The 14,048-nt window shown below is 48.6% G+C and overlaps 2 protein-coding genes across 2 annotated transcripts in view; one reads left to right on the top strand and one right to left on the bottom strand.

The window, feature by feature from the left end:
- Positions 1 to 541: 541 nt before the first annotated feature.
- On the top strand, positions 542 to 4,778 carry LOC116893320 (serum amyloid A-2 protein-like). Its single transcript, XM_032895139.1, has 4 exons — positions 542 to 598; positions 2,767 to 2,860; positions 3,902 to 4,040; positions 4,439 to 4,778. Exons 1-4 carry the CDS (start codon positions 542 to 544, stop codon positions 4,575 to 4,577), a joined length of 429 nt encoding a protein of 142 aa, XP_032751030.1. The 3' UTR covers positions 4,578 to 4,778.
- Positions 4,779 to 7,212: 2,434 nt separating this feature from the next.
- The window catches only part of Hps5 (HPS5 biogenesis of lysosomal organelles complex 2 subunit 2), a 38,993-nt gene continuing 32,157 nt past the window's right edge, over positions 7,213 to 14,048 (bottom strand). Inside the window, exons 21-23 of the mRNA XM_032893574.1 lie at positions 11,468 to 11,574; positions 9,553 to 9,823; positions 7,213 to 8,262 (exon numbers count right to left, since the gene is read on the bottom strand). Of these exons, the coding sequence (XP_032749465.1) occupies positions 8,202 to 8,262; positions 9,553 to 9,823; positions 11,468 to 11,574 (439 nt within the window). The 3' untranslated portion in view covers positions 7,213 to 8,201. The remainder of the gene's footprint in view (positions 8,263 to 9,552; positions 9,824 to 11,467; positions 11,575 to 14,048) is intronic.

Genomic DNA, 14,048 nt, shown 5'->3' with positions numbered 1-14,048 from the left:
CAGACATGTGTTGGTCTCTGTAGACTGCTGAACAGACGTTCAACTCAGAAGCGCATAGCAAGTATATCAGGATATAGATTCTTGGGCCAGAACTAGAAGGTCCTACATTGGCATGTTCGGGGGTTCCCAGGAAGGTCTGAATTTGAAAATGTGCTTTATAGGTTGCCTCTTCAGAGAACATTGGCACGATGGGAAAGTAGCTGATAAAAGAATTTGGCGGGGCTGGGGATTTAGCTCAGTGGTAGAGCGCAAGGCCCTGGGTTCGATCCCCAGCTCTGGGAAAAAAAAAAAAAAAAAGAATTTGGCAGGGAGTCAAAACAGGCCAATTCAAAAAGACGATTTGCACTCTGTCAGAAGAGGAGCCAAAGTGGAATGAAAAGACTGCTTTTTTTTTTCTCCTCGTAGAGGAAGTAGACAAGATGGAGAACATCACACAGAGCCTCCTGTGTTGGTGATACCGGGACAGTAAGATGTAGGTGAACATGACCCCGAAATAATGGAGTGCTGTGCAGGAAGGCAAGGTCAGGATGAGATAAGGACCATGAGGGAGATAAGCAAAGCAGGGCTTCAGCACCCAGGACAAGGGCAGCAGCCTCCGGTGAGTGTGGGCTGCTAGGAAGGTTGGACAGACGCTCAGGGAGCCATTGGCTGTGAGATGAAACCATCTGATGCCTTCTGAACTCCTAGGAGTGTTCAATCTACCATGTACAGGAGGTTAGAGACGGTGGAAGGCAGACAAAGTCATGCTAGTGTGTACGGTGCCGAGCAGTACATCTGACAGGGGCGTTTACATATCTAAAAAAGAGGGTGTTTAGAGGAGACGTTTCTGAAGTTGTCAGACAGCATGGAAATGTGAATTGAGAGGGTTTTTCTAAGCCAGGTCCGCTTTCTTTTTTCTTTCTTTCTTTTTTTTTTTTTTCCGGAGCTGGGGACCGAACACAGGGCCTTGCGTTTGTTAGGCAAGCGCTCTACCACTGAGCTAAATCCCCAACCCCCCAGGTCCGCTTTCAAGAACTCTACTGCACACACAACTCACGTTCTTTGCAGGAGAAGGGAACTTTCTCTGTGAACAACTGAATGGAGGCATAGCCAAGTTATTCCTCCTCAGGATGACTCAGCTACTCAGGCATGAAAATGGTCTGCCTCCACCCTCCAGCCTGATGGAGAAGCTGGGGAAAGCTAGATGGGTTCTCAAAGGCCAGCGCCCAGGACACACCATCATCTTTCTGGTACCTCGCCCACCCCTTGAAAGGGTTTGTGGTAACTCCAGGGTGGATGATTTGGCTTGGGAGAAAGCCATGGGTCACAACAATCCCAGCATCTAGCAGCAGAAGCCTGGACATTGTCCTGTGTCACCTCAACACACCGATCTAAGAGAAAGTCCTGTTACAAAATACTTGAGGCTCCTCCCAGGAGAGGCCATGACCCTGACTGAGTTCACATTATAAACCCTAAAGTCCAGATGTCTGGACTTGGAAACTATGTAGCCTTGAGGTTAAGAGCAACCTTGGCTCTAAGACCTAAAATGACCACAGCTCTGACCTATATGGACACTGTGGAAAACACTCCATGTTCTGGAGGGGAGGAGAGGATAACTCGGGAAGAGTGCGATGGAGTGTGGCCCAAGTTCTGTTCAGTCGTGTTCCTATATTGAAGCGAATCCTGGAACCACGTAATAGAGTAGATGTGTTTGTATGTATCACGCTCATCAAATCTACACTGTAAATCCGTGCGCTACACTAACCACCTTTATGTATCCAGGGTTGACCTGAGAAGCTATAAAAGCCTTGCACAAACGTGAACCAGGTTAGACTGGCTTACAGACTGGCTGGGGACACACTTCCTAAGAATAGATTGAAAGTTAGTGGACATGCTAGAGGAACCTTCAGGAACATACGCAGTTTTGGGTGGGGTTACCAATAATGGTTCAGCTGGGAATTTCATAAAGCTTAGATGTAGAAGCATCCGCACGGAGCCATGCAGGGGTACGTTCAGCAGTGATTAGGACAGAAAGGTGGTTGCTGCACAGAATCTGACTTCCCAGAATTCTGAAGCCTTGGCCGTCCATCACGATGGCCCCTTCCCTGCCCCAACATGGCCACAGCACCCTTCCACTAAGCAGCAAGTGTCTAGCCAATCCGAAAGTCTGCCAAGGCCAGCAAAACTGTCTCGTGGGTTCACATTGCACAATTAGGGAAAATAGCCTGAGCTCACAGAGCACTGGGAAGATTGCTGTTGCAGTCTTTACAAGAAATCACCTGCTGGGAGTTTTTCCCAAGAACCTTGCCAGGCTCTCCATGCCCCTCACCTCAGCAGGGAGGCTCAGCATAAACAGCTGCCTCCTCTCACCTACAGCCACAGACACCAGCTCTGCCCAGCAGACAGCAGTTGAGGGACAGACCTATGCACGGAGACTTACTGTTTGCTGGGTTCCAGGAAGTGTGCTTTCCTCTCAGTGGAGCCTCCTGGCTGCTGCTCCCTTGTGGGGTTTGTGCCAGGCTGAGGGACATGTGGGAAAGGCTTCCTACTGAATCAGAGGCTCCTGGAGGAACTGCAACCTGGGTGGTCCCTTCCCTTCAGGCAGGATGGGTCACAACTGAAGCCTTGTGGTTCTGAGGGAGGGTACACCCTTCTGAAAGGTCTGAGGAGGCACAGCTGGGGCACACATGAACAGCAGTAAGAAATGACCAGAGCCTGTGTGGATGACAGGCCAAGGGGGAGGCACCAGTCTGTGAGAGTCTCCCCCAGCCTCTCCTTACATTTCAGCAGGATGAGCTGCTCACCAGCCTGTGTTTCTGCTCCCTGCTCCTGGGTGTCAGCAATGGAAGTTTCTTTTCATTTATTGGCGAGGCTTTCCAAGGTCAGCTGAGAGGGCCCTCAGCACTAGGGGTGTCCTGAGCATCCAGGAGGGGTGGAGTCACAGCTCTGCTTGACTGGAAGGCCAGGGACCCCTGAGAGACTTCTTGATATGCACTTCACTGCAGGAGGCAGAGCAGAATGATGGCCGGAAGTGTTTAAGGCCAATCTGCTCTGTCTGACAAGTCGGCCTGACAGTTCCTGAGTTCCTTTGTGAAGAATGTGAGGTACTGGGGCCATCACCTACAGAGCTGTAGTAGCTCAGAGCTCCAGACCGTCTCCCCTCACCTAGAGTCTCAGGACTGGCCTTGCCGGTGGCCGGCCAGGGAGACTCTCAGTGTCAGAGTCTCAGTCTCAGAGATTAGAACCTGATGCCTGATATCATTGCCACAAAGCTTCCTCAAGACAGCACAGCACCCATGGATTCTAATCAGAAGGCAGAGTCAGCAGCGTCACGGGGGTATACGTGCTGTCAGGATCAATTCTTGGGGATCAAAACAGGGGCTCCATGTGCAACCAACTCTTCTCTGCCTTTTGTCACCTCATGATGGAACTTCCTAGCTGAGGAGAGCTCTATGGACAAACCCTGTCCCTTGGCTGGAGGCAGTGTGCTCCTAGGGGACACATTCAATGGCTGTAGAGATATTAGGTAACTCTACCTGAGAAGTGTGCTGTGGGGTCCCTGGTAGCAGCTGGAATGCAAGCAAGTGGTTACCCTGTGGTAAACAGCTCCCCAGTGCTGAAGCTGACAGGCCCTGAGTGGTAATGACACTGCCCTGCCTCTGTGGTGTGCTTGGCACCCAGGTGAGGGGCGGCTCACAGCAGCACTGTGGGCAGAAAAATGAACACAGGCTAGAAGGATGCCCTAATGGCTCTCCTAGGTGACTTGGAGAAGCCAGAGGGGACCAGGCAATGATCTTCCCAGTTCATGCTCTCAGGCTTCTCTGAGCACAGGCTCAAGCCAAGAGTTCTTTCAATGCCTTTATCCTCTCAAGGGCACGGGCAGAGTCTCTAGGCTCACGTTCCTGTGGTCTTTCCCATCCAGGGGCAGGGGACGTGTGGCGAGCCTACTCTGACATGAAGGAAGCCAAGTGGAAAAACTCAGACAAATACTTCCATGCTCGGGGGAACTATGATGTCGCCCAAAGGGGCCCTGGGGGAGCCTGGGCGGCTGAGAAAATCAGGTAACACACTTGGCTGGGTGGCAGGCCCTGACTTCTGGGGAAGCAGTGGCAGGTGAGCACAGGAGAGGACCATGACAATATGAGGTTCTACAGCTCTTGCTGATGAGGCTGGTGCCTCCATGTATGTGCAGTGTACGCCCTGGGGTGTGCAGAGCCAGCACACAGCCATGCTCTGTGAGCACGCTCCCAGATATAGACAGGGAGTGACTCTCAGACCTGTGTTTCTGCCTATGCTCATCTACTGTGAGGTGGCCAGCCTGGGCTGACCACTGTCAGAGTCTCCTTCCTGGCACTTTCTGGTTCCTCCTAAAGCCATCCCATGCAAATGGGGGAGCTGAGAGGGTAGACTGTGACCACACAGCCTGGTGACTGATCTCCTGTGTGTCTGCTTCTCCTAGTGATGCAAGAGAGGGCTTACTGAGATTCTTTGGCAGTGGACACGAGGACACCATGGCTGACCAGGAAGCCAACAGACATGGCCGCAGTAGCAAGGACCCCAATCACTACAGACCTGCTGGCCTGCCTGACAAATACTGAACATCCTCCTATTACCTCAGGAGGCTGTGCTGTGGGCCCGAGGCTGGGGTCTGGGCTTCCTCATATCTAGGAACACTGAAGCTGCTCTTTGGGAAAACATAGTATCCATCTCCCATGTGTATCAAACAAGGGTTTCAGAACTGTGCTACTCTTGCAGTAGTAACTACTTGCTGCTGGAGGAGAGGCTAATAAACAGGAACTTGGAAGTGGAGCGACAGGAGTCAGAGTCTGATGTGGACAGGAGTCTTCCAGAGTCTGATGTGGATCTCTCTAGCCCCTTCTCTGGGGCCCCGTGCCTGTGGGTGTTTGTTGTCAGTTTGGGGCCTTTCTGTGTCCAGGCCCTCAGTCTTTGTCAAATATGTCCACTTACCTGTCCCGGTTCCCCTGTCTTAGTTCTCAGTGGAGCTGTCTCTAGGGAGCAGGGACACACCCATGGGAGGGCTCATGCCAGGGTGAGCTGCAGTTACCATCGTGATCCTGCTCATTCCTCTACAAAACTTCCAATTCCAGTACCACACAGCTTCTCCATCTGAAGAAACACTGAGGAGGACTCTCCTCTTGTCTTAGGTTTGCTGTGAGGAAACACCATGTCCAAAGCATCTGGGAGCGCAAAGGGTTCATTTGACTTATATATGTCTGTTCAGTACTGGGGAGAGTTAGGGCAGGAACTCAAAGGTCAGGAAGCTGGAGGCTGGAGCTGATGCAGAGGTCACAGAAGGGTGCTCCTCCCTGGCTTCCTCTCCATGGCCTACTCAGCCTTCCTTGTAATAGAACCCAGGGCCACCAGCCCAGGGGTGATACCACCCACCAGAGGCTGGGCCCTGCCCCATGATCAGTAATGAAGAAAATGGAGATGGTGCACCTGTCCCTGCATTACTTGATGTGCCAAGCTGGGGGAGACTGAAGAGGGAATTCCATCCTGTCAGAGGAGAAGGGGAGGGGAGAATAGGGGATGGACTGTGTTAGAGGGGCCCAGGGAATGGGTCAGTGATAGAGGTACAAAGTAAATGAATAAATTAATCAACAAAAAAAGGAAAAACTTGCATTACAGGCCTGGCTGCATCAGGGTCTTACAGAGGAAGTTTCTCAGTTGAGGTTACCCAATGATCTCGAGTCAAACTGACACAATCCCAGCCAGCACACTTCTGCTTGACTTACACTGCGTGCAGAGAAATATCCCAGAGCAACCGTGTCAGGAGAGAAAGGCAACACTCTGAATCCCACATTCTGAGATTCCCAGCATGTGTCCCACCAGGCCTTTTTTAATATTTGTGTCTGTGCATATTGTGTGAGAGTATGTTATGCTGGTTAGTTGTATGTGGATTAGACACAGGCGAGTTTTCTGAGCGGATGGAGACTTGATTGAAAGCCGTGAAAGATCTGACTGTAGAGCATTTTCTCAATCAGTAATTGATGGAGGTGATCGAGGAGTGTCTCACCCTGACTGAGGTCCTGTCCTGAGTGAGGGGTTGGGGATTCAGCTCAGTGGTAGAGCGCTGTGTAGCAAGCGCAAGGCCCTGGGTTTGGTCCTCAGCTGGGGAGTGGGGAGACAGACAAAATAACAGAAGTGAGGCTAGGGAAAAGCAGAGGGAACAGGGACAAGGCTTTACACAATGACAAGTCTCATACATGCAGGAACTTACTCATTCAGGGTCTGACTTCCCCCTCTCCAGTTCTCTAAAACCTTTTCTTTTGGTCTGGTTACTGCTAGGGGAGACAATTATATTCTAAATCCTAACGGCAGCTCAGCTCGAATGACCCATCTACATGTTCTGCGTGCTAGTGTCAGCTCTGGCTCAAGGCTAGGTGGTTTCACACTCCGTTTCAAGGTGCCAGGTCCTATCACCCACAAAATCAAAAGCAAACGAACAAAAATAAGCGTACGTTCCCTTGGGCCATTGTGGGTGGGGGCAGGGAGAGATATGCAGACCCCAGCAGTCGGCCTCATCTGCAGCCCCCTGGCTGCTCTATCACTCCGTCGTGGTCAGAGGTCAGCTCTGGACACAGATTAAAACTGAGGCAACCACGCATCAAGTGTGCCTGGAACTTCTCAGAAAATGGCAGTAGATACTTGAAAACACTGTCTCATGTTTAGATGGTTCAAATGAGAATGTTTGGCTGAAGAGGAGTTTCTTTTCTCTTTGCCTTGGAAGATAAAGGTAGTATGTGGGCTAGGAATAATGTTTGGGAAATAAGTGTTGTGGTAACTTATCTAGACAGGGATGTTAGGACATGGTGGTGGCCATGCCAGTTCTCGGCGTCTGCTTGCCCTAAGTGTGCTGGAGGCCATCTTTTAGCCGCTGTGTAGTGATGAAGCTGAAAGGAAAGGAGAGCTCTCTGCTCTTGCCTCAGTCTAGTCTCACAGTCAGCTTCAGCCTACGCACCCAGAGCCCCGGTGCTGGGGTGGGAAGGACGGCCACATCCCACAAAGCTAAACCACCCTGTGAAGCCTTCCGACTCCTTGGCCAAACCATACCCAAGATCGTGGGTAATTATGTCAGACTGTATGGCTTCTCTAATTTATTATAAATTGGGAAAAAGAAACAGGTCGCTCATTCGATGTATCTGCACCACTCCACACTGGATTTACCTAATACATTCCTTCAAATTGCTCCAAACAAATCTCACGTCCATGTTCTGCTTAAAGAAAAACTTCATTGTTTATTACCAATGCAATAGGCTACGGAAAGCCTCAGAAATGCAATCTAGTTACATGGCTTGACTAATACAATCATTTGCTATAATTTATAATAGTACATGGCTTTCTCTTGCTATGGCTTTTTAAAAATAAATGTTAAAAATGTGTGTGACGGCACACACCCTTAATCTTAACATCCTGGAGGCTGGAGATCTGTAAAGTCGAGACAGCCTGAGACAGCCTTGCAAACCTGCGCCCTCCAGGCTAGCGAGGGCTACAGATCGAGACCCTGTTTCCACCAGAAAGAAAGGAAGAAAGAAAGGAAGGAAGGAAAAAAGTGCATGACTCAATAAAAAATAGAAGAGAGGGCATGAGTGTTTGGGTCACCCGCTCTTTAAAAATTACAAATAATATATTTCCAGGGATTAGTCAGTATAGCTTAGAAAATATCAAATAAATACTGGAAAAATACTTTAAACTGAGCTCAACTCAGATATGGCAATCTTACTTAAAACTCTAGTTTGTATCTTTAGTATTTATTACATATGCCGACAAGAACGGTGTCATTGTTCCGGGTCCTCACTCAGTAATCTGTAGTCACCTCAGACAAACGGAAAGGAAAAGCTACTGAACTGCAGATTAGAACATTATCTGTCTTCTGTAACAAAGCTGCTGCACCCACAGATCTGCCTCAGTAGAAACCAATTCCCTGATTCACTGTACACAGTAAATACCACACAGTAGGGAGCACCGCATGCTGCTTCCAGACAGCCCGCTGCTTCTGAAAGCTGGTTTTCCTGGAGAGATTCTGAGGTCACAGAGCCACAGAAACCGAGGGCCAAGGCGGTGGTGAGGCATCAGCAGCTGCAGCAGCATGGCACGTTCCTTCCAGTCATGGCATGGCTTGGGATGTCCTCTTTCCTTCTGTGCCAAAGCCCTCTGAAGGTTCTAGAGCGGGATTCCACTTGGTCAGAGTACATCTCCCACTAGGCCTGCTGTGACCAGAGGAACCGGTCGCACTTCTCAAGCATGCCTTGTATCAGTGCTCTAAAATCCCAAGAAAGAAACAAGCAAGTTCAGTTGTCCTCATTCATTCTTGGTAGCAAATGAAAAACTCTGTAGATGTGAGAGGTTGAAGCCAGTACAGCGGGTGGGACGCCGCGAGGCAGGGGACTGATGCCTGCCAGGCACAGACAAGGCCTCAGGTTCAATGCCCGCCCGGTGTTGGGAGGAAAAAAAGGAAGGGATCCACAGAATAAACCAGCAACTGGAGTGGAAGAAAATATATGCAAATCCTACCTGGTAACAGGTACTTATACTTCAAAACTGATAGAGTTCCACACTAAAGCATCAACTGATTCTAAAGTGGGCAATGGCCTTAGTTGTTTCTCCAAAGATCATCTCAAAACCAGTAAGCACGACTGCTCATTCAGCATCAATAGTCATTAGGAAGATGCAAACCAGGTAAGCAGCTCTAATGCAAATTTTTAAAACTTTACATTTATGTAAATATTCCCAAGTCCAAAACATTCTGAAAGCTGAAATACTTCTGTTCTCAGGTGTATTAGATATGGGATCATCAAGCTATCCTGTTCTCAGTCTACTTAGATGAGGGGTCTGGGATGCTCAAACTCAACAAATAGAACGGCGGTTGCCAGGCTACGGGACGAAGGTCTGGCTCATAGTTACGGTGTGCCAGTTCACAGAAGAGAATACGGTGGAGATCGGCCACACAGCAAATGCATGCACTAAGTAACTAAATGCTCTAGACAGCCATTTCACATGGACTTGCTTTCCTTTTCTACAAGACAGTAATTACTGCTATCAGTCAGGCTGGCCGGAGGCTGCTGATCCTCCTGTCTCAGTATCCTCAGGGCTGAGATTACAGGTGTGTCCCAGGTATGTGCGAGTGTGTTTAACTATATGTTGAACCTAGGGCTTCATGCATGATGAGTTACATCCCCAGTCTTTTTTAACTTTTTGAGACAGGATTTCACCAAATCGCCCTGTGTGTCTTTGAACTCGTGGTTCTCCTGCCTGTGTCTTCTATGGAGCTAGCTCACAAGCCTGAGCCCTCAGGCCTGGCAATGTCAACACCACTGAGGACACAGTACTGGGGCCCTCACATAACTAACCTGAGAGTATCCTGACCCTGACTGTGAGTAAATCGTATCTTGGCCTCTTTTACACCATGGCCAGCAGGTGTATCTCAGTCTCCTTGTGTACCCAGGAGGGACCAGATACACAGTCTCTGCACTCCCATCCGTCTCCCTCTGCTAGTTTGAGGGGGTCCATGTGCCCAGGCATCACAGAGCGTGCACAACAGGGTGGCATTACCTCTGCCTTCTCTCAGCAATCCTCAGGATGTCACAGGTTCTGGTAAACTTTTCTGACAACTCAAGGGCCAGACCGCACTCCTGTAGCAGTGACCAGGCCCTATCTGGGCCCATGGCCTTAGCTAACAGGAGTGCCACATTCTCCACATTGATGGGGGCAGGCCCATCACTGAGGCTCCCATTTAGTGACTCCTGAGGAGCTGGCCTTGTGTTCTTGTTCTGTAGTAGATGTAGGAGAAGCTTCCATTCCTCCAAGGTCTCAGGGATCCACCCTGTACACAGAAACAACAGTGGGGTTGACCACAAAACACACAGGCTCCATACATGAAGCATCAGAACTGTAAGAGCCCTTAAAATCGAAGTCAAGAACAGAGGCTCTTCACCTCAGCATGAACCTCTGAATACACAGAACTAAAACGTATTCTTAAACATAACGTCCTAGAATTGCAACGAGGACTAAAACAGACACTCCCCCCAATCTTGCAGCAAGTAGGTTAGTAAAGGCCTTAAATGTATGAGCACATCACTACTCACAAACCATGTTACGTATACTAAGGGAAAGAACAATGAACGCGAGACCTGTGGGTGCTGTTCAGAGCATCTGAGAGAGGTTCCGTGAGAACCTAACATCTGAGCAAAGGCTAAAGAGTGAGCCAGGCAGGAGGGCACAGGCTTGCATCTCCTTGACATCCAAACGTGGAGTAGGAGCAAGCAGGGAGTGAAGAGGATTGTACTTCTGACTCAGGAGACACAGGAGAAAATGTGACACAGCAAAGAACCAGCTGAGTTAAGGAGATGTCTTAAAAGACTACAGTGAACCAGCAGTGGTGGCAGACCCCTTTAATCCCCGCACTCAGGAGGCAGATAGATCTCGGAGTTCGAAGCCAGCCTGGTCTACTGAGCAAGTTCCAGGACAGCCAGGGCTGTTACACAGAGAAACCTGTCTCGAAAAGCAAAACAGAATAAAACAAAACAAAACAGCCTACAGTGCATATGGCAATGCAGTAAGGATGATAGGTCAGGTCGGGCTACGGACGGCTGACTATGAACTGTGTATGGGCTCAGTGCAAGGGCTTTCAGGGAGGGAGCCATACTGCTCGACTGATTTACTTTATTGGTGCGTGCGTGCGTGCGTGCGTGCGTGTGTGTGTGTGTGCGCATGCATGTATGCATAATACACACATGTAAAATGTACACATATGCATTTCCGTGAGAACATGTGCACCGAAATCCAGAGAAGCCAGAAAAGGGAGTTAAGAGTCCTTGGAGCGGGAGTTGTAGGCAACTATGACCCACCCAACATGGGGTGATGGGAACGGAACCCTGGTCTTCTGCAAGAACATCAAGTGCTCTTTCCTGCTGGGTCACCTTGCCAGTCCTTTTGTTTGTTTGTTTGTTTGTTTGTTTGTTTGTTTGTTTTGTTTAAGAATCATTCTGGCAGCTGAAACAGAAAGAGCTTTAAAGTGGGCAAGAATAAAAACCAGCTGTGGGGCTGGAGAGATGGCTCAGTGGTTAAGGGCACCGACTGCTCTTCCAGAGGTCCTGAGTTCAATTCCCAGCAACCACATGGTGGCTCACAACCATCTGTAATGGGATCTGATGCCCTCTTCTGGTGTGCATGAAGACAGCTACAGTGTACTCACATACATAAAAAGAGCTGTGCAGGCATGAAAGTGTCTATCCCAAGAGTTTGTTGTCTCATTTACAACAGTGTATGGACAACGTGGTATACAATGCTTAAAACAGTAGCTAAGTAGGAAAGATAGCAGAATATGCCAAAGAGTAGGCAAAGCCCCCACAATTTCAACAGCTACTGCGATTATGTAGACAACCACTAAAACAGCAGACTTGCTTACTGAAAGGAGGAGAGACTTCCAGAACAGCACACTGAGGAATGAGCAGTGGGATGTACGTACCATTGTCCCCTTCCATCAGGCTGACATCATTCAGATACACAATGTTGGTGAAGGCCTCCCTCCTCCTCTCCAGCTCCAGACAGAGGGTAAGATATCCAGGCCAGAAACTTAAAGGGATGGAAGTTGATGAAAGGAGGAAGGACAGTGAGTGTCTGTGAACCGCGCTGCCCATATTAGCCACATGTGCTCATTAAAGCTTAAGGTAAAAGTCAGGCTTCGTTTGTTGTTTGAGATAGGTCCTTTTTAAAAAGTTTTATTTATTACAAAAAACTTTAAATTTTTTCATGTATATTGCATTTTGCCTACATGTATGTCTGTACACCATATGTCTGCCTGTTGCCCAATGGGGAGGGAGAGAAATAGGTAACAGACGCCCTCGAACTGTTGTTATAGACAGCTGTGAGGTGCCAGGCGAATGCTAGGAATTGAGCCTGGGTCCTCTAGAAAGTGCTCTTTATCCCTGAGCCGCCTCTCCAGCCCCTGTATGCATAAATATTTGTCTCTATATGTTTGTGTGTAATGTACATGCCTGGTACCCAAAAGGCCAGAAGAGGGCATCAGATCCTCTGAAACTAAAATTAATCAGTAAAATTAATCTAGCAAGTAGATGCTAGAAATTGAACCTGAGTCCTTTGTAAGAGTAGCAAGGTCTTAACCACCAAGCCATCTCTCCAGTCCATAAAATCAGTTTTGTAATTAGAAATTGATGATCACAGGTGGGGAGTACAGTAGAATATTTCCATTATCACACAAACTTCTGTTTAACAGCCTTGATCTAATGCACTTGAGAAACAAAGCTTTATGTACCTTTATGTACATGGCTACTTTGCCTGCATGTATATGTATGCACCCCATGTATGTCTGGTGTCTGTGGAGGCTAGAAGAGAAGGTCAGATCCCCCAGAATTTGTTGAGGTTTGGGGTTTGGTCTGTTGCCATGTATTGTAATGCAAATACTGACCCTGGTTGCCCGCAGAGACGAGGAAATTCTCACACAGACCCAAGTGATGCTATGTAACCTTGCCGCCCAAGTCATCCCTGACTGGTGAATAAACACACCTGCCTACAGCCTGTGGCTGGGCACAAGAGAGACAGGCTAGGCGGTGTTTTGGTTCCCAGGCTGGGGGTCTGAGGCAGGGACCATGAGAAGAGGAAAGAAGGTAGAGAAAGGAGACACCATGGGGTAGGTGAGTCATGAAAACATGGCCCTGAGGGCTGGCCAACTGGAGTTAGAGCTGCCCAGATGGAACTTGGAACATAGCAAGTTATAAGTTGAGGTTATTGATGGCAAAGTATATTCTTATAGCTTAGAGGGTAGATCTCTGCTCAGCTCTAGTGCATTAAAGGCTTATTATAAATATAAAAGTTCAGTGTCTTTTATCTGGGAACTAAATGATCTAAGGTGGGGTAGAAACCCACTATTGAGTTTAAATAATTAATACAACAAGAATTGAAATTACAGATGGTTGTTCTTAGAATCAAACCTGGATCCTCTGGAAAAACAGGCAGTGCTCTTAACCCCTGAACCCAGCCCCTACTTTTTTAAGTTTAAATATTGAAAACAAAATCAGAATGTGTCTCCCAATCTCAACCCATGGGCCTCTCCTTGGCCCTCTCCCTACTCACCAACCCAGCATCCTGTAATAATTAACACAACCCGTTCTGCAAGCTTTGCTCTCTCCCGCATGACACCAGATATAATCTCCAGGGAGTCTAAAAGGGGCCAGAGAGATGGTTTCTCAGGTCGGGGCACTGCTGCCAACCTTGACAACCTGAATCTCCAGGACCAACTCTAGACTGTTCTCTGACCTCCAACAGATGACATGGCATGCACATGCCCCCTCCCCACCCCATCCGTCAGTGTCAATGAACAAGCAAGCATCACATAGTTGCCATCACATGAATTCCGTCCAAGGGGAAAGGAAGACAAAGGTCCCTCTAACACTCTGCTTCATGGAGCAGAAGCTGAACCAGGGACAGTGACTCATCCTCTCACTAATGTGCGAGTTTCTCATCTACTGCTCCCCTCAGCAGACCCACTCAGCCCACAGCTTCCAGGGCTGACCAACCTTCTCGCTCCAGGGAGCCTAAGCTGATCTCTCCCTTCTTGGAAATCTTTTTGTTACTGTAACAGGCATGGAAATGACATGAGAGGACCTGAGCACTGGCTATAGCAACTGGGCCAAGAGAATACAAAGGACTCAGGAGGGCCATTTTCTCCCCAGAATACAGGGACACGATCCCAAAGGCAGCTGATGTTTACTATCCTTAAGGTGTGGGGCTGGAGAGACGGCTCAGGGGTCAAGGTTACCCACTGCTTTTACAGAGGACTTGGGTTCCATACTCAGGGCCTGTATGATGCCTTACAACTCTCAGAAGAGCCGATGCCCTCTTCAGGTCTCTGGTGCGCAAACATTCATGCAGGCAAGAGAGCCAAACACAGAAAATAAAAACATTAGTACTTTCTTTAAAGGTGCATTTGCATTTTAGTGTTAAATTGAATCCTTGCATAATAAGGCACACCAATGCAGGACCGTCACTAGAGGGTCATTCCAATCTCCACACAGTATCTACACACGTCC

This window comes from Rattus rattus, chromosome 2, assembly GCF_011064425.1.
Source record: "Rattus rattus isolate New Zealand chromosome 2, Rrattus_CSIRO_v1, whole genome shotgun sequence".
NCBI lineage: Eukaryota > Metazoa > Chordata > Mammalia > Rodentia > Muridae > Rattus > Rattus rattus.
This window is presented reverse-complemented; position numbering and strand designations above follow the sequence as displayed.